This window comes from Schistocerca nitens, chromosome 5 (assembly GCF_023898315.1).
Source record: "Schistocerca nitens isolate TAMUIC-IGC-003100 chromosome 5, iqSchNite1.1, whole genome shotgun sequence".
Lineage (NCBI taxonomy): Eukaryota > Metazoa > Arthropoda > Insecta > Orthoptera > Acrididae > Schistocerca > Schistocerca nitens.
This window is the reverse complement of record NC_064618.1, coordinates 19333874-19349591: the sequence shown is the minus strand read 5'-3', so window position 1 is coordinate 19349591 and position 15718 is coordinate 19333874. Positions and strand designations below refer to the sequence as shown.

At 45.8% G+C, this 15718-nt stretch overlaps 1 protein-coding gene across 5 annotated transcripts in view; it reads left to right on the top strand.

Moving 5' to 3' along the window:
- LOC126260117 (neurexin-1a) overlaps positions 1-15718 on the top strand; it is a 2420624-nt gene that overhangs the window by 755566 nt on the left and 1649340 nt on the right. For all 5 annotated transcript variants that reach the window (XM_049957356.1, XM_049957358.1, XM_049957357.1 and 2 more), the window contains exon 3: positions 9061-9196. In XM_049957356.1, coding sequence (XP_049813313.1) covers positions 9061-9196 — 136 coding nt within the window. The remainder of the gene's footprint in view (positions 1-9060; positions 9197-15718) is intronic.

The window sequence follows — 15718 nt, the reverse complement described above, 5'->3', positions numbered from 1 at the left end:
CCAAAATTACTAATGTTGTGTAGGTCGACAAGGCACAATTTTTAAACTACGGAAACTTGGCGCCACGCTCCCATATTGGCCGCGGGACTGCCCTGTTGCCGGAAGCTCTGGACGACGTAGCACCGCGAATGCTTTGCCTGCCTTTATTGCGGTAGGTCACCATAAGAAAAGTTACACTACCTGCCGAGTTATGAAGATAGTTTATTGTGCTATTATCCAAAGAGTTTACAGCAAAAAGATACAGTTTTTAAATGGAACAATAGTTGTTTCTATCATCCACTGCAATTAGTTACACCAGCTGTATATATATCAATTAAAATTACATTCCAATCACTTTTAGTTTGGAAGCTAAAACTCCTCAAAGTTTCAGGGGCAGATACCACACGCTGTACATAATACATGGCTGTGTGGTGGGTGATGGATGTTCTGACCGTGGGAAGTTGATTTATATGAGATGTTCAAATGTGTGTTCCTGAACGCACAATGCAATACGCCCTCTAAAGGATCTGCGGACGAGATGTAACATCACCGGTGTCACGGAACAACATGCGTCCTCGATCCGCCTATTTAGGTCGTATGGGGATGTGGGCTCAGTGACATAAACACGATCCTTTAGATATCCCCACAAAAAGAAATCTAATGGTGTTAAATCGGGCGACCTTGCGGGCCGTGAATGAGGACCGTGGGGCCCCAACCACCTTCCTGCAAACCTGTTGTTTAGTTCCTCCACAACAGCACGCGCACAGTGGGCTGCGCGACCACCCTGCTGCATCCACATATGGACTCTCGAAGAAGGGAAAAAAAAAATGTCTCTGTGCACTATGGGGCTTAGCATTTGAGGTAATCAGTCCCCTAGAACTTAGAACTACTGAAACCTAACCAACCTAAGGACATCACACACATCCACCCCCGATCAGGATTCGAACCTGCGGCCGTAGCAGCAGCGCGGTTCTGGACTGAAGCGCCTAGAGCCGCTCTCTCACAGCGGCTGGCTATGGACTCTCGTGTAGACACACATGTTCAAGGAGACCAGCCAAACTGTCGACTATAAGAGCGCGATGTAGCTCGCCTGTCGGTGTACCTCGGAATTAGTGTAGACCGATGATTTCATCCCCAAGGATTCCACACCATACATCAATAGTCGATCGACAGGTCGTACCCACCGAGGATTGTCTTCAGGCCAGTAGTGCACATCATGGCGATTCACTGCACCATAATTTTTGAACGTAAACTCATTAGGCAACATAACACCTTGTAAAGACTCCAGTGTGAGTCGGCAGCGGTGGCCGAGCTGTTCTAAGCCCTTCAACCCGGAACCGCGCGACTGCTACGGTCGCAGGTTCGAATCCTGCCTTGGGCATGGATGTGTGTGATGTCCTTAGGTTACAAATTTTTTAGGTTTAAATAGTTCTAAGTTCTAGGGGACTGATGATCTCAGATGTTAAGTCCCATAGTGCTCAGAGCCATTTGACTCCAGCCTGAAATTACGCGTGGCCCATTCACAGAATGTAACTCTCGCACAGAAATCGTTTCCATGCAGCTCCTGGGTCAGTGACAGGCCGTACGTGTTAAACCTGTTGCCGTGTACTATACGCCACACAGATGTGAGACTGACACCAGCGACTGCAGCAACGGCTCATAAGCTGACATGAGGATCGTGGTGTAGTGCAGCTAAAACAAACACCTCCGTCTCCCCACTTCTTGCAGCTCTTCGTCTGTTACTGCGGCTCATAACCAAGCTGCCTGTTTCCCGAAGTCGTTGTTCGGCACGTAAGAACGTAATGGCTGCCGGAGCTCTTCACCTAGGATATCTCACGGCGTACGCCATGGCTGTTTCAGTGGCATCGTGTCGGCACTCGCCGAGCGTCGGCAACATGTCAACGTACTCGTTGTTCCTGTATGCCATCTTCATCCGATGTCACTAACTGTGGTATACTGAGCCCCGTTTGTTTCGCATTGCGTTATGCGCAACGTATGTGGTATCTGACCCCGAAACTTTGAACGGTTGTCGCTCCCAAACTAAAAGTGATAGGAATGTAATTTAAATTGATGTACATACAGCTGGTGTTACTGATTCCAGTGCATCATAGAAACAACTATTGTTCCATTTAAAAATTGTATCTTTATGCTGTAACTCTTTGGATAATAACACAATAAACTATGTTCATAGCTCCGCAGACAGTGTAACGTTTCTTATGGTGACCTACCGCAATAAATATTTCCGTCGCCTATTAGTGATTCTGAACAAAAAAAATTTGTATCGAAATATTTCATTGTAGAACCTTTTTTGAAGCAAAAACTATGAAAATTTTGCCTTGTCCGACAGAAGTAAAACGTAGGCATGTCACTGTTTTCGGGAAATCAACCCCCAAAGGGGTGAAGTAGGAGGTGAAATATTTCATGAAAATATTTCATTGGGAAAGCATCTTCAAAGTTAAATGTTTGAAAACTGATGTTTGGCTTCTAGGTTAGAGATGAAAAAAATACGAGTTTCACTGCCTTTGTAAGTTCAGCTCCTAAGGGAGTGCAATAGGGTCAGACTGATTCACTGTCTCATCATCGTCCAGCCCAAACCGCTAAGGAGAGAAACTTGAAGTTTGGCGAGGGTGTACATCTTATACTGTAGGCATCACTTACGAAGGGACTTCCGAAATTAGACTCCTAAGAGAGTGAAATAGGGGAGGAAAGGCTTTTTGAAAGTGTGTCACTATTAAGGGAATTTTGAAACCAAACCTACGAAAACTGGTATTTGGTTTCTCTGCTGTAAAATTAAAAAAATACGTGTTTTTGCTGTTTTGGAAATTCAGCCATTCACGGGGTAAAATAGTGGGTGAAAAAGTTTTTGAAAATAAATAATTGCTGAAGAACTACTACAGGACTTTTAAGGCTACATCTATGACAATTACCATTTGACTTCTCCGTTAAAAAGAAAAGAAAAGAAAAAAGGGGTTTCAGTGTTTCTGAAAATTCAACACCTAAGGGAGTGCAATATAGCGTGAAAATTTTTAATAAATTTCTTTACATGAAAAAATTTTAAGGCTAAATTTATCAAAAATAGTATATCACTCATCGGTCAGGCATGAAGAAATATTTGTTAGGGGAAAAAAGGCGCTGCACAGATCCCCACACAAACACAAAAACTTTGGACTGCAGCTATCAGGATCTCTTTTTGGTCAGGAGTACATTCGGCAAAGACCATGCTTATAGGGCCTTAATTAGAGTGAAAAGCTTAGAGGATGTTGTGGACAACGTAAAAAAGGTAACTAAAAAGAAAAATCCCTTTAGGCCATTCAGTGTACGCGAGCAAAGCAGCGATCGCTACATGGGTAAGCGTTTACATGGGTAAGGATCAGTACTGGAACTTTATACGACACCACCTTGGGGAACGCTAGAAATCACTTTTACTTTACTCGATGATTTTCCGTCAGTTACTACGAACTGCACCCTCTCTGACAGGAAATCACGAATCCAGTAGCATAACTGAGACGCTATTCCATAATCACGCAATTTCATTACAAACCGCTTGTTAGATACGGTGTCAAAAGCCTACTGGAAATCTATAAATCCGGAATCAATTTGAAATCCCTTGTCTATAGCACTCAACACTCCTCGTGCATAAAGAACTAGTTGTATTTGACAAGAACGATGTTTTCTAAATCCGTGTTGACTGTTTGTCAATAGACCGTTTCCTTCGAGGGAATTCATAATGTTAAAACACAATATATGTTCCAGAATCCTGCATCGTGTCGAAATTAATGATATGGAATTGCACTTTAGTGGATTACTCCTCTTTCCTTTCTTGCTTAATGGTGTGATCTGTGCAACTTTCCATCTTTGGGTACCGATCTATCGTCGAGCGAGTGGCTGTATATGATTGTTAAGTATGGATCTAATGCATCAGTATACTCTGAAAGGCACCTAATTGGTATACAGTGTGGACCTGCAACCTGCAGAAAATATACACTAGTAAAGTCGTGGGGACCAAAAAGGGTATCGAAAATTTATAGCAGCCAGTTCCGGCACCGAGTTTACTTAATTTAGAAATAGATTTAGTTTCACCTAACACTCGGTCAAAATTACATAAATTTTACATCAGAAACGTACACTTTCTCCAACTGTAAGCTTCCGACTGCCACAAGGCTCCGGAAAAGAACTGAGGAGGTGATGAGGCATGATGTGGCTGGTGGGGCAGTGGAGAGATTCTGGTTCAGGGACCTCAAAACTTGATGCGCACTCTTCTTCCACGCGTACTTTCCCCTCCAGCTACCCAGTACCCATCACATTGTACAGCCTTATGCCAGCGTTGTGTAACAACATGTATTTCCTGTTTGTTAAAGTTCTTGTCTGCGCCTGCTGGCATGTTTTCAATGCTTGAAAACGATCTCATCACTTTGAAACCATTTCCCACATACTAATCTTTGTGTGGACCAAACAGGTGGAAGCACGGAGATGCCAGGTGTGGTCTGTAGGGGGTGTGAGGAAATGATGCCCAAACCGACTTGGCGATGAACACTGAGAGTTGTGTATGGCCACATATTGTCGTGTTGGACCAAAATTTCTTTTGGATTCTCGTCAGGCCGAACACGATGGAAACAGCTTCTTAGTTTCTGTGGAGTCTTGACGTACGCCTCTGAATTAAGGGCTGCCCTTTTTCGGAAAGACTGTCATCATCTGTTTGACAGCGAAGGAAGTTATCTCGAATTTCTTCTTTTTGTTGATTGCAGATGGTACCACCGAGTGAGTGCCTTTTTGTTTGCGGCTCAAAGAGATGCGCCGAGGTTTCGTCAGCCATAACAGAAAAAAGGTCTCTCCACAGGCCTTAGATAGTTGCAACAGTTCAGATGAAATGGCTATACTTGGAATCTTGTGGCCCGTTGTGGACATTCTTGGAACACATCCTGAACACATATTTGAATGTCCAGCACTCCACGTGCTTCGAGTGTTCAATGACAGGTGCAGAGACAGTTGTGGAATTGTGATGCACCAAACCGCACGAATAACAGCACCCATTTGATTCACTGTGTCGTGAGGGGTGGCTGTGGCAGGCTGCTCAGTTCCAGCACTTCCTAACGCCTTATCCCTCCTTACACATCGTCCACCAGTACTTCTGCCAACTTTATCACTGCCCAGTAGTGGATATCCACCACGGTTACTTTTCCGTGACCAACAATTAGAATCACTGCACGGAGTTTGAGACGCGTGTCTCACGAATGCGTCATTTTGACGGTTCACCACCAGTCTACTATCTGGCGGTATTGTTCGATGTATATATTGTTGTTTTGTTGCGGTCTTCAGTCCAAAGACTGGTTTGATGCAACTCTCCGTGCTACTCTATCCGTGCAAGCCTCTTCATCTCAGAGTAACTACTGCAACTTACGTCCTTCTGAGACTGCTTACATATTCATCTCTTCGTCTCCCTCTATGATTTTTACCCTACACACTTCCGTCCAGTACCAAATTTGTGATCCCTGGATGCCTCAGAATGCGTCCTACCAACCGATGCCATCTTCTAGTCAGGTTGTACCACACATTTCTCTCCTGCACATTTCTGTTCAGTACATCCTTATTAGTTATGTGATCTACCCATCTAGTCTTCCGCATTCTTCTGTAGCATCATTATGTCCTCCTTTCAAAAAACTGTTCATTCCGTTCAACTGCTTTTCCAAGTCCTTTGCGGTCTCTGACAGAATTACAGTGTCATTGGTGAACCTCAAAGTTTTTATTTCTTCTCCACGGATTTTAATTCCTACCCCGAATTTTTCTACTGTTTTCTTTACTGCTTGCTCAGTATACAGATTGAATAATATCGGGGATAGGATACAACCCTGTCTCACTTCCTACTCAACCACTGCTTTCCTCCTGTGCCACTCGACACTTATAACTGCCATCTGGTTTCTGCACAAATTATAAATAGCCTTTCACTCCCTACATTTTACCCCTTCCACCTTTAGAATTTGAAAGATAGTATTTTAGTCAACATTGTCAAAAGCTTTATCTTCTATGACAAGTCTTCGGGTCAGTATTGCCACCCGTGTTCCTACATTTCTCCGGAATCCAAACTGATCTTCCCCGAGGTCGGCATCTATCAGTTTTCCCATTCGTTTGTAAAGAATTCGTGTTAGTAATTTGCAACCGTGACTTATTAAACTGATAGGTCAGTGATTTTCGCACCTGTCGCCACCTGCTTTCTTTGGAAGTGGAATTACTATATTCTTCTTGAAGTCTGCGGGTATTTCGCCTGTCTCATACATCTTCCTCACCAGATGGAAGAGTTTTGTCATGGCTGGCTCTCCGAAGGCTATCAGTAGCTCTAACAAAATGCTGTGTACTGCCGTGGCCTTGTTTCATCTTAAGTCTTTCAGTGCTTTGTCAAATTCTTGACTCAGTATCATATCTCCCTTCTCATCTTTATCCCCTTCTATTTCCATAATATTGCCCTGAAGTACATCTCTATTTAATAGACTCTCGACATACTCCTTCCACCTTTCTGCTTTCTGTTCTTCGCTTCTGACTGGTTTCCAATCTGAGCTTTTGATATTCATGCAGGTGGTTCTCTTTTCTGCGAACATCTCTTTAACATCCTGTACGCAGCATCTATCTTACCGCTAGCGATACATGCATCTACATCCGTATATTTGTCCTTTAGTCATTCCTGCTTAGCCATTTTACACTTTCTGTAGATCTCATTTTTGGGCGTTTGTATTCCCTTTCGCCTGCTTCGTTTATTGCATTTTTATATTTTCTAGTTTCATCGATTGAAGACAATATCTCTTGTGTTACCCAAGCCACCCATTCTCCTTCTACTGTTTCGCCTATTCTTGTCATTCGTTCCCTGGTGGTCCCTCTCAAATATTCTACATTATCAGGTTCTTTCAGTTTATTCAGGTCTCATCTCCTTAAATTCCTGACTTTTTGCAATTTCTTCAATTTTAATCTGCAGTTCATAAGCAATAAATTGTGGTCAGAATCCAGATCTGCCCCTGGCAATATCTTACACTTGAAAACCCGGTTCCGAAATCTCTGTCTTACCATTATATAATCTATCTGAAACCTGCCAGTATCTCCAAGTTTCTTCCATGTATACAACCTTCTTTTATGATTCTTGAACCAAGTGTTAGCTATGATTAAGTTATGCTCTGTGCAAAATTCTACCAAGCGGCTTCCTCCTTCATTCCTTACCCCGATTCCATATTTACCTACTATGTTTCCTTCTCTTCCTTTTCCTACTATCGAATTCCAGTCCCCCATAATTATTAAATTTTTGTTTCCCTTGAGTATCGGGATAATTTCTTTTATCGCATCATACATTTCTTCAATCTCTTCATCACTGGCGGAGCTAGTTGGCATATAAACTTGTACTACTGTGAGCCGGCCGCGGTGTCCGTGCGGTTCTGGCGCTGCAGTCCGGGACCGCGGGACTGCTACGGTCGCAGGCTCGAATCCTGCCTCGGGCATGGGTGTGTGTGATGTCCTTAGGTTAGTTAGGTTTAAGTAGTTCTAAGTTCTAGGGGACTTATGACCGAAGATGTTGTGTCCCATAGTGCTCACAGCCATTTGAACCATTTGTACTACTGTGGTAGGCGTGGGCTTCGTGTCTGTCTTGGCTACAATAATGTGTTCACAATGCTGTTGGTAGTAGTTTATCCGCTTTACTGCTGCTTTATTCAATATTAAACCTACTCCTGCATTACCCCTATTTGATTTTGTATTTACAACTCTGTATTCACCTGACCAGAAGTCCTGTTCGTCCTACCACCGAACTTCACTAATTTCCACTATATCTAACTTTAACCCACCCATTTTGCTTATTAAATTTTGTAATCTACCTGCCCGATTAAGGGGTTGGGTTGTTTGGGGGAAGAGACCAAACAGCAAGGTCATCGGTCTCATCAGATTAGTAAAGGACGGGGTAGAAAGTCTCCCGTGCCCTTTCAAAGGAACCATCCCGGTATTTGCCTGGAGCGATTTAGGGAAATCACGGAAAACCTTCATCAGGATGACCGGACGTGGGATTGAGCCGTCGTCTTCCCGAATGCGAGTCCAGTGTGCTAACCACTGCGCCAGCTCGCTCCGTCCCCCGCTCCGATCCGTAGAACGCCAGTTTTCTTTCTCCTGATAACGACGTCCTCTTGAGTAGTCCCCACCGGAGATCCGAATGGGTGACTATTTTACCTCCGGAATATTTTACTCAGAAGGATGGCATCATCATTTAACCATACAGTAAAGCTGCATGTCCTCGGGAGAAACTACGGCTATAGATTCGCTATGCTTTCAGCCGTTCGCAGTACCAGCACAGTAACGCCGTTTTGGTTGATGTTACAAGGCCAGATCAGACAATCATCCAGAGTGTTGCCCCTGCAACTACTGAAAAGGCTGCTGCCCCTCTTCAGGAAGCACAAGTTTGTGTGGCCTCTCAACAGATACCCCTTCGTTGTGGTTGTACCTACGGTACGGCTATTTGTATCGCTGAGGCACACATGCCTCCCCCGGAAACGGCGAGGTCCACGGTCCATATACATTAACGACTGTAAAAATGGAAGCATTATTTATTGAACAGATTTGATTTAAAAGAGAAAGATTGGTAGGAGAGCTAAAGTCACGGTGTCTAGGTTTGACTGCCGTCGAACGTGGCGCAGTTTCACACCTGTTCAAACTTTTTACGTCTCCATTAAGCAACAAGAGCTGGATACAGCCCATTCTATATAACGCTATGTATTCTTTTAACGTATCATAACAACAACTATATCCTGGAACAGTTTAACCTATGTCACTCTAAATGTGTCGGTAGGTGTATTTCTGTGTGTTGTCTACGTGTTTTCTAACACTGGCTGTGTTTGTCGTGGCTTATACTGCTCGGTTACACTATTTTGTCCTCCGTGAGCACTACGTTACAGGTACGAGTAGTGGATGCCGTGACTGCTGCAGTGTGTGCGCTCGGCTCGCAACCGCCGCTGCACTAGGTGAAACTGTGATTGTCTCTCTCTGTGTGTCTCGTTTACCTGAGTGTTTCCACTGTGCTGTGACGTGTTTGTGACGCGTGCTCTCCGCGTGTGCGCGCAGGGCATCCGCGGCAACCTGACGGACGCGTGCGAGGACCGCGACCCCTGCCAGCACGGCGGCATCTGCATCTCCACAGACACAGGGCCCATCTGCGAGTGCCGCGACGTCGACTTCGAGGGCATCTTCTGCGAAAAAGGTAGGCCTCGTCCACTTCTCACCGGCCGCTCTCTCGCTGCCGGTCTTTACTTCGCATTTCAACTGTGTCCAGTTCTACGACGTGCGGTATCGAACGATCAGAAATGGCGTACAAATTTCTTTAAAATTATTTAATGGACCGAATAAAGGTAAAATATTTTTATTTATTGTTAGTATTTATAAAGACCTCTTCTTAGTTACTCAAATAGCTTCAGCTCGAGAAAAGCCATTCTCGAGTCTTTACTTTTATTAGGAGCGCACTACATCACCGCAACAAAACGGGACCAAATTAGGAAAAAATAACGTAACGGAAAAATATCTGCCTACAGCAGAGACAGACATAAAAATGGCCATCATCTTACACCATGTGCATCCATTCGTAATGGTGTACAAAAACAACTGGGATCGTTCGTGACCCATAAGAATGCGCTATTAAAAAGAGACACGGACGTACAAATTGACATGGACGTACAAATTGGAAATCGGTAATTTCGAAAATTTAAACATGAAAAAAAAGGAATCGTAACTATGAAAAAATTGAATTTGTGAATTTCAACACTTTTAATGCATATCATTTCGTAATATCATTCAGTGTTTTATTATTAACTAATTACGGTAATACATGTTTCCATGAAAATAACCCAAGTTTCTTTACGGGGGCTATTGTGCAAAAGAAATGTACATGTGCCGAAGTATCTCATATTGAATATGTATGCTGCAGGAGGTATATTTTGAATGCTTTTGTCGTGTTCATCGTCGCACACATCACGAAGACAAAGGTCCGGAAAAGAATGCCTGAGCGATAATACGACGTCACGATTACCTGATCTTTGACAACAGAGGCCCGGTGAACCGTTTTACAGGAGTTACTTCTGAGTGGCCCCAGTGAGCCCACTAAACGGCTTCGAACTGGGCGGGTCGTCTGCCGCAGCCCCCTCTTGCTAGAGGTCAGTAACAAAACGACAAGCAACTCTCACTGTTCGTGTTGCTGCCTGCTGTACACTCAGTAAACAGCTGTTGATGGTCATCGCCCGCCTGCCATGATATGCGCTACATCCGTCACATAATGTCGTATGTCTGCCGAAGTCAGAGCCGTCCCACCTGGTGGGCAAGCAGCAAATACTACTGCCAGTTTTAAGCAGCCCTTTTCGATGTACAGGTTAAAAACTGTCACATATACTGCAGAAAATTAATTGCATGTCGTGGGAATAGAGGGATAGTTTCCATACAGTGCGTGTGTGTTCCTGCAAGGACGAAAAATAATTGTAACTTAAAACGCAATGTCACCTGTGTCTCATTAAAATATATGCACGAGTACTGTATATGTAAGTAACAACAGCATACTTTAGCTGCAGAAAAGCTTTCGAATAGAGGGACCGCACACTTGACAAATGATGTTTCCACACGGACGGCGTGTCTTAATAACTCATTTGACAAGTCTTTTCTGGTATGTAACCAAGGAAAATGTTATTTAGCTCTTCGTCTTCACATTGTTAGGAGATTATCATCATTCGTATGGCACACACAAGCAGTACATGTACAACATGTAACGAATGTCGTTGCGTAAAACAAAAACAAAAGCCGCGCTGTTTGAGGCGCCATGTTACTGACTGCGCGGCCCCTCCCGTCGGAGGTTCGAGTCCTCCCTCAGGCATGTGTGTGTGTGTGTGTGTGTCGTTCTTAGCATAAGTTAGTTCAAGTAGTGTGTAAATCTAGGGACCGATGACCTCAGCAGTTTGGTCAGTTAGAAATTCACACACATTTGAACATTGGAACAAAAACACTAAATATTAATCTCTAGGTTTGCAATCTATTCCATCTCTGTGGCATTGGCATCCATAAAATCTTTCCACCTGTCCTTGATAGCATCGAATGATGCACTCCTCTCTTATATGCTTGATAGATTGTTTCAGTGCACCATAGTCACAACTCGGAGACTGCACAATGCCGCATTTATAGAACGAGTCAGAGCTCCGACACCAGTCCCCTACAGATTCTATTCAATTTGACCCACAGTTTCCTATCATATTTGACACCCACAGCATCACAGTCGTATTTCTCGAACCATTCCCTTTCTTGGCAATTTCCGATGCGATGACAGTCCTCGTTCCAGAGATCCCTTTCTTTGGTGTTACTTGTAGTTAGCTGTTCAGCGTACAGGAATAATGATTGTTTCGAACGAATTCTATATCATTGGAAGACAAATAAATCGTGATAAATATGAAGTTTCTTATTCCCTTGTATATTGTGGTAATCTCTAAGCAGGGTCACAGTTCTGTGAATCTGTGGGAACTCTACAGTAATTTTGAAATGGGTGAATTATGATGAGAAAGTACGCCAACTTCGGGGGACCCTGCATCCAGAGCTCTGGTGTGTGACCCCGCTGATAAGGTGGACAAGAAGACCAGGGCTCTCCTGAAGGAAGCAGGGCTGTATGATAAGAACATCAGACAACTACGGGCAAAAGCACCAGTGCCACCTAGACTATATACACAATGGGGCCGTGCCCCTACGCCCAGTTCTCAGTAATACTGTAACACCTACGTACCAACAGCCGAGTACTTCAAAAATCTGCTGTCCCCATATTTGGGGAAATGTGTTCATCACATCAGAAACTAAGAAGCCGTCCTGCAACGCCTCAAGCAACTGCACATCACAGATTCAGATATCATGGTTAGTTCTGATGTGGTATCGCTGTTTACTAGGGGTCCACTGAAAGACTTACATGAACTGATTGCAGAGGTATTTCACGGTGTTCTGTTGGACCTGTTCAGCCATATACTGACATCCACGTATTTCCTGTGCGGGGACCAATATTACGAGCAAACTGAGGGTGAAGCTATGGAGAGCCCATTGTCTCCTGTGGTTGCCAGCGTATTTATGGTGAGATTTGAGGAGAGGGCATTAGAGACAGCCAGATGTAAACATGCTTCTTCAGATATCTGGATGACATATTCGTGATCTGGCTTCATGGGTAGGACAGGCTCAGTAAGTTTGTTGAACATCTTGAAACTCATGCCACACAAATATGAAATTCACAATAGAGTTGGAGAAGATTGGCCAGCTGAATGTACCAGTGAAAAGGAAAGCAGATGGATCGGTTGGCCACAGTATGTATCGAAAACCCACACACAGTGGTTTGTTTCTGCAGGCCAGCAGCTGTCACCACCCTGCACAGAAAAACGGATACATACGACATTGGTCCACAGAGCGCATGCCCTGTCAGACCAAGAGAGTCTACCGACAGAAATAGAGCATCCTAAAACTGTGTTCTGCAAAAGTGGACGCACAAACAAAGAAATTGAGAGAGCACTCCAGCCAGCCACTTACACCACAGGTTCAGCAAGCAAGATGAAGCAAAGAACGTGGCGTATCTGCCCTATGCTGGTTCTGTTTCTGCCAGAATCCATCAACACAGTATCACGTGTGTTTCCTGTCCATCCAGCAAGATCAGTAGACTGGTGGGGAGTGTCAAAGACGACTTGTGGTTACGAAAACCAGGGATTTATAATGTACATTGTCAATGTGGCATGTTCTGCATTGGTCAGACGACAAGAACAGTGGATATCAGGTGCAAAGAACATCAGAAGCACACCCGATTAAGACCTGTGACGAAGTCAGCCATTGCTGAAAACTGTCTACAACTAGATGATGCCATGAATTATGAGGAAACCAAGATTCTAGCACAGACACCCAGATTTTGGGACAGTTTTAGAAGGGACTCGACTGATGTAAGAGTGATTGACAATCTCATGAGCCGCAACATGTGGTACCAGCTAAGTAGAGCCTGGGGTCTTTTGTGGCGGCGTTCGTAGCGACAAACAATTCGCTGTAGAAACGGCTTACGAAGTCACCGCCACACTTTTAATAGCGGGCCGACCGGTCCGCTGGAACAGTGAACAGAAAGATGAAAACCCAAACACTCTGATTAAATAAAAGTCGGTACTTATCTTTATTAACGAAGATACAGGGACACAGTTGTGAACTCCGTGTCTACAGAAATCTGTCTAGTTCGAGTCGGAGCGGCTAGGTCAGCGTCGGCTGACGACAAACAACAACTCTGCTGCGATGAACACACAACTGACTAGCAAGTACACAATTCGGTGGCGAGTACACAACTGAGCGGCGAATACAGAACTGTCCTAGCGCTCGCGACTCCAGCGCTTAAGAAGCCAGAAGCCAGCGGTGGCGCGCGCAGACTTGCGGCGATTTCCTGTCTCGCTGGCGCTGCTTATGCGGTCGGCGTCCGGACTTTGATGCTGCCAACCTTTTGGCAGCGGGCTCGGGTGGCATTACTGGCTAGGATATAACACTCCTCCCCCCCAAATCGCCGCACCGTCGTTGAATAATGACGTGGCGAGCGTCGACGGCGGGGGAGGGGTCTGGCCGCAGGCGTAGCAGAAGAGACCGGGGCGGAGACTGTTGTCGGTGGCAGTCCCCGGTCCGCACCCCAGCATTGGCTGCGCGGGGCCTCGGGAAACACCGACTGAAAACCGAGGTCAGGGTGCACGCCTGTGACCACGGGCGCAGCTTCTGGTACTGGACGCGACGGGGCGTCGGGACCCACGAAGAGAGGCAGCGTCTCCTGACGCTGCGTCGACGGCTGCCGAGTGGGCGCCGGACAAGGCGCTGCGGTGTCAGACTCCTTGGGGGTGCCCAAAGAAAGCGGCTGCAGGACAGGCTGCACAGCCACCGCTTGGGAAGGCGGCCCGGCTGAGGGGTCGACGTCCATCAGCTCCGAAGGCGGTGGCGACTGAAGAGGGACCGCAGGCGCCGGAGCGACCACCTGGGGCGCTCCCGGATGAAGCTGCGCGGGAGGCATCACGTTCCCAACGACGGCTACCGTGATAAACTCTGAAAAAAACGGCGTCGTTGCGCTGAAAACGCGTGCGATGCTCAGAAGCGGCGGGTCGATCCGAGGGGTGCAACAACCGTAGTAGGGTGCGATGACGACGGCCGTGGAGAAGCTCCGCAGGCGAAGGGCCGTCGCGTGGCGTGGTCCGGTACGACGACAGGAACGTGATGAGGGCCTGCTGACGAGAGTGCGTAGCACGAAGGCGGTCCATATGATCCTTGAATGTGCGTACAAAACGTTCCGCTGCACCATTCGATTGAGGGTGGAACGGCGGAGTAAGAACATGGCGAATGCCATTGGCAGAACAAAAACTTTCAAATTCAGCAGAGGTAAATGGTGGACCATTGTCAGACACTAAAACTTCTTTCAATACAAAAAATTGAAGTCAACGCCTGTATAGTTTGTGCAGACGTTATAGACTGCATGGGCACAACAAACGGAAAATTACTAAATGCATCTATCACGATGAGCCAACGAGAATTCCAATATGGACCAGCGAAATCAATATGTAGTCGCTGCCAGGGACCGGCAGGGCGTGCCCACTCAAAATAGCGTTGAGGCGGAGCAGCTTGGTGTTCGGCACACGTCGAACAATCTGTAGACATCTGCGTAATCTGCTCATCAATGCCGATCCATGTACAATGACGGCGGGCAAGCTGCTTGGTGCGGACCACTCCCCAATGACCTTGATGCAACAAGTCGAGGACCTTGAATTGGAGCACTTGGGGAACCACTACACGAAGCTGGTCATTCTCGGTGCGTAACAGCAAAACTCCGTGCGAAACAGACAACAGATGACGTTGCGGATAATAGCGACGAACCACAGGATCCGATATGTCCTTTGCCTTGGACGGCCAACCACGTTGAACAAAACGTAATAGTAAACTCAGATGCGGATCCGTAGCTGTCTCACGTGCCACCTGACGATAATCAATCGGAAAATCCCGGAGGGATTGATGCTCATCGGCGTCAATCTGATGGCAAGAGTCGTCAGAGGAATCGAAGACATCATCCGCAGCAATCGGCAATCTAGAAAGCGCGTCAGCGTTTGCATGCTGAGCTGTAGGGCGATACAGTATCTCATACTGGTATTGTGATAACAAAAGAGCCCAACGTTGTAGTCTCTGAGCTGTCCGCTGAGGAACTGGTTTAGACGGATGAAACAGTGACGTCAGGGGCTTGTGATCTGTTACTAAATAGAATGGTCTACCATAGAGGTAGTGATGGAATTTTGTGACACCGAACACAATAGCCAACGCTTCCTTGTCCAATAGGCTATAATTACACTGAGCTTTGTTTAGCAATTTAGATGCGAACGCACTGGGACGTTCGGTGTTACCGACTCGGTGGGACAACACAGCACCGAGGCCGAAAGAAGAGGCATCACAAGCTAACACCAGAGGCTTGTTAGTGTCGTAATGGACCAGACAACGATCATTCAATAAAGCCTCTTTAAGCTGCTGAAAGGCTGATTGGCAATCAGCTGACCACACAAACGGAACATTCTTACGGCGGAGACGATGCAACGGTGCAGCAATCTGTGATACATTAGGTATAAACCTAATATAATATGTCAATTTGCCAAGAACTGCTTGCAATTCTTGCAGATTGCGAGGGGCGGGCAAATCACGAATAGCTGCTAAATGTGACTGGGAGGGATGAATGCCT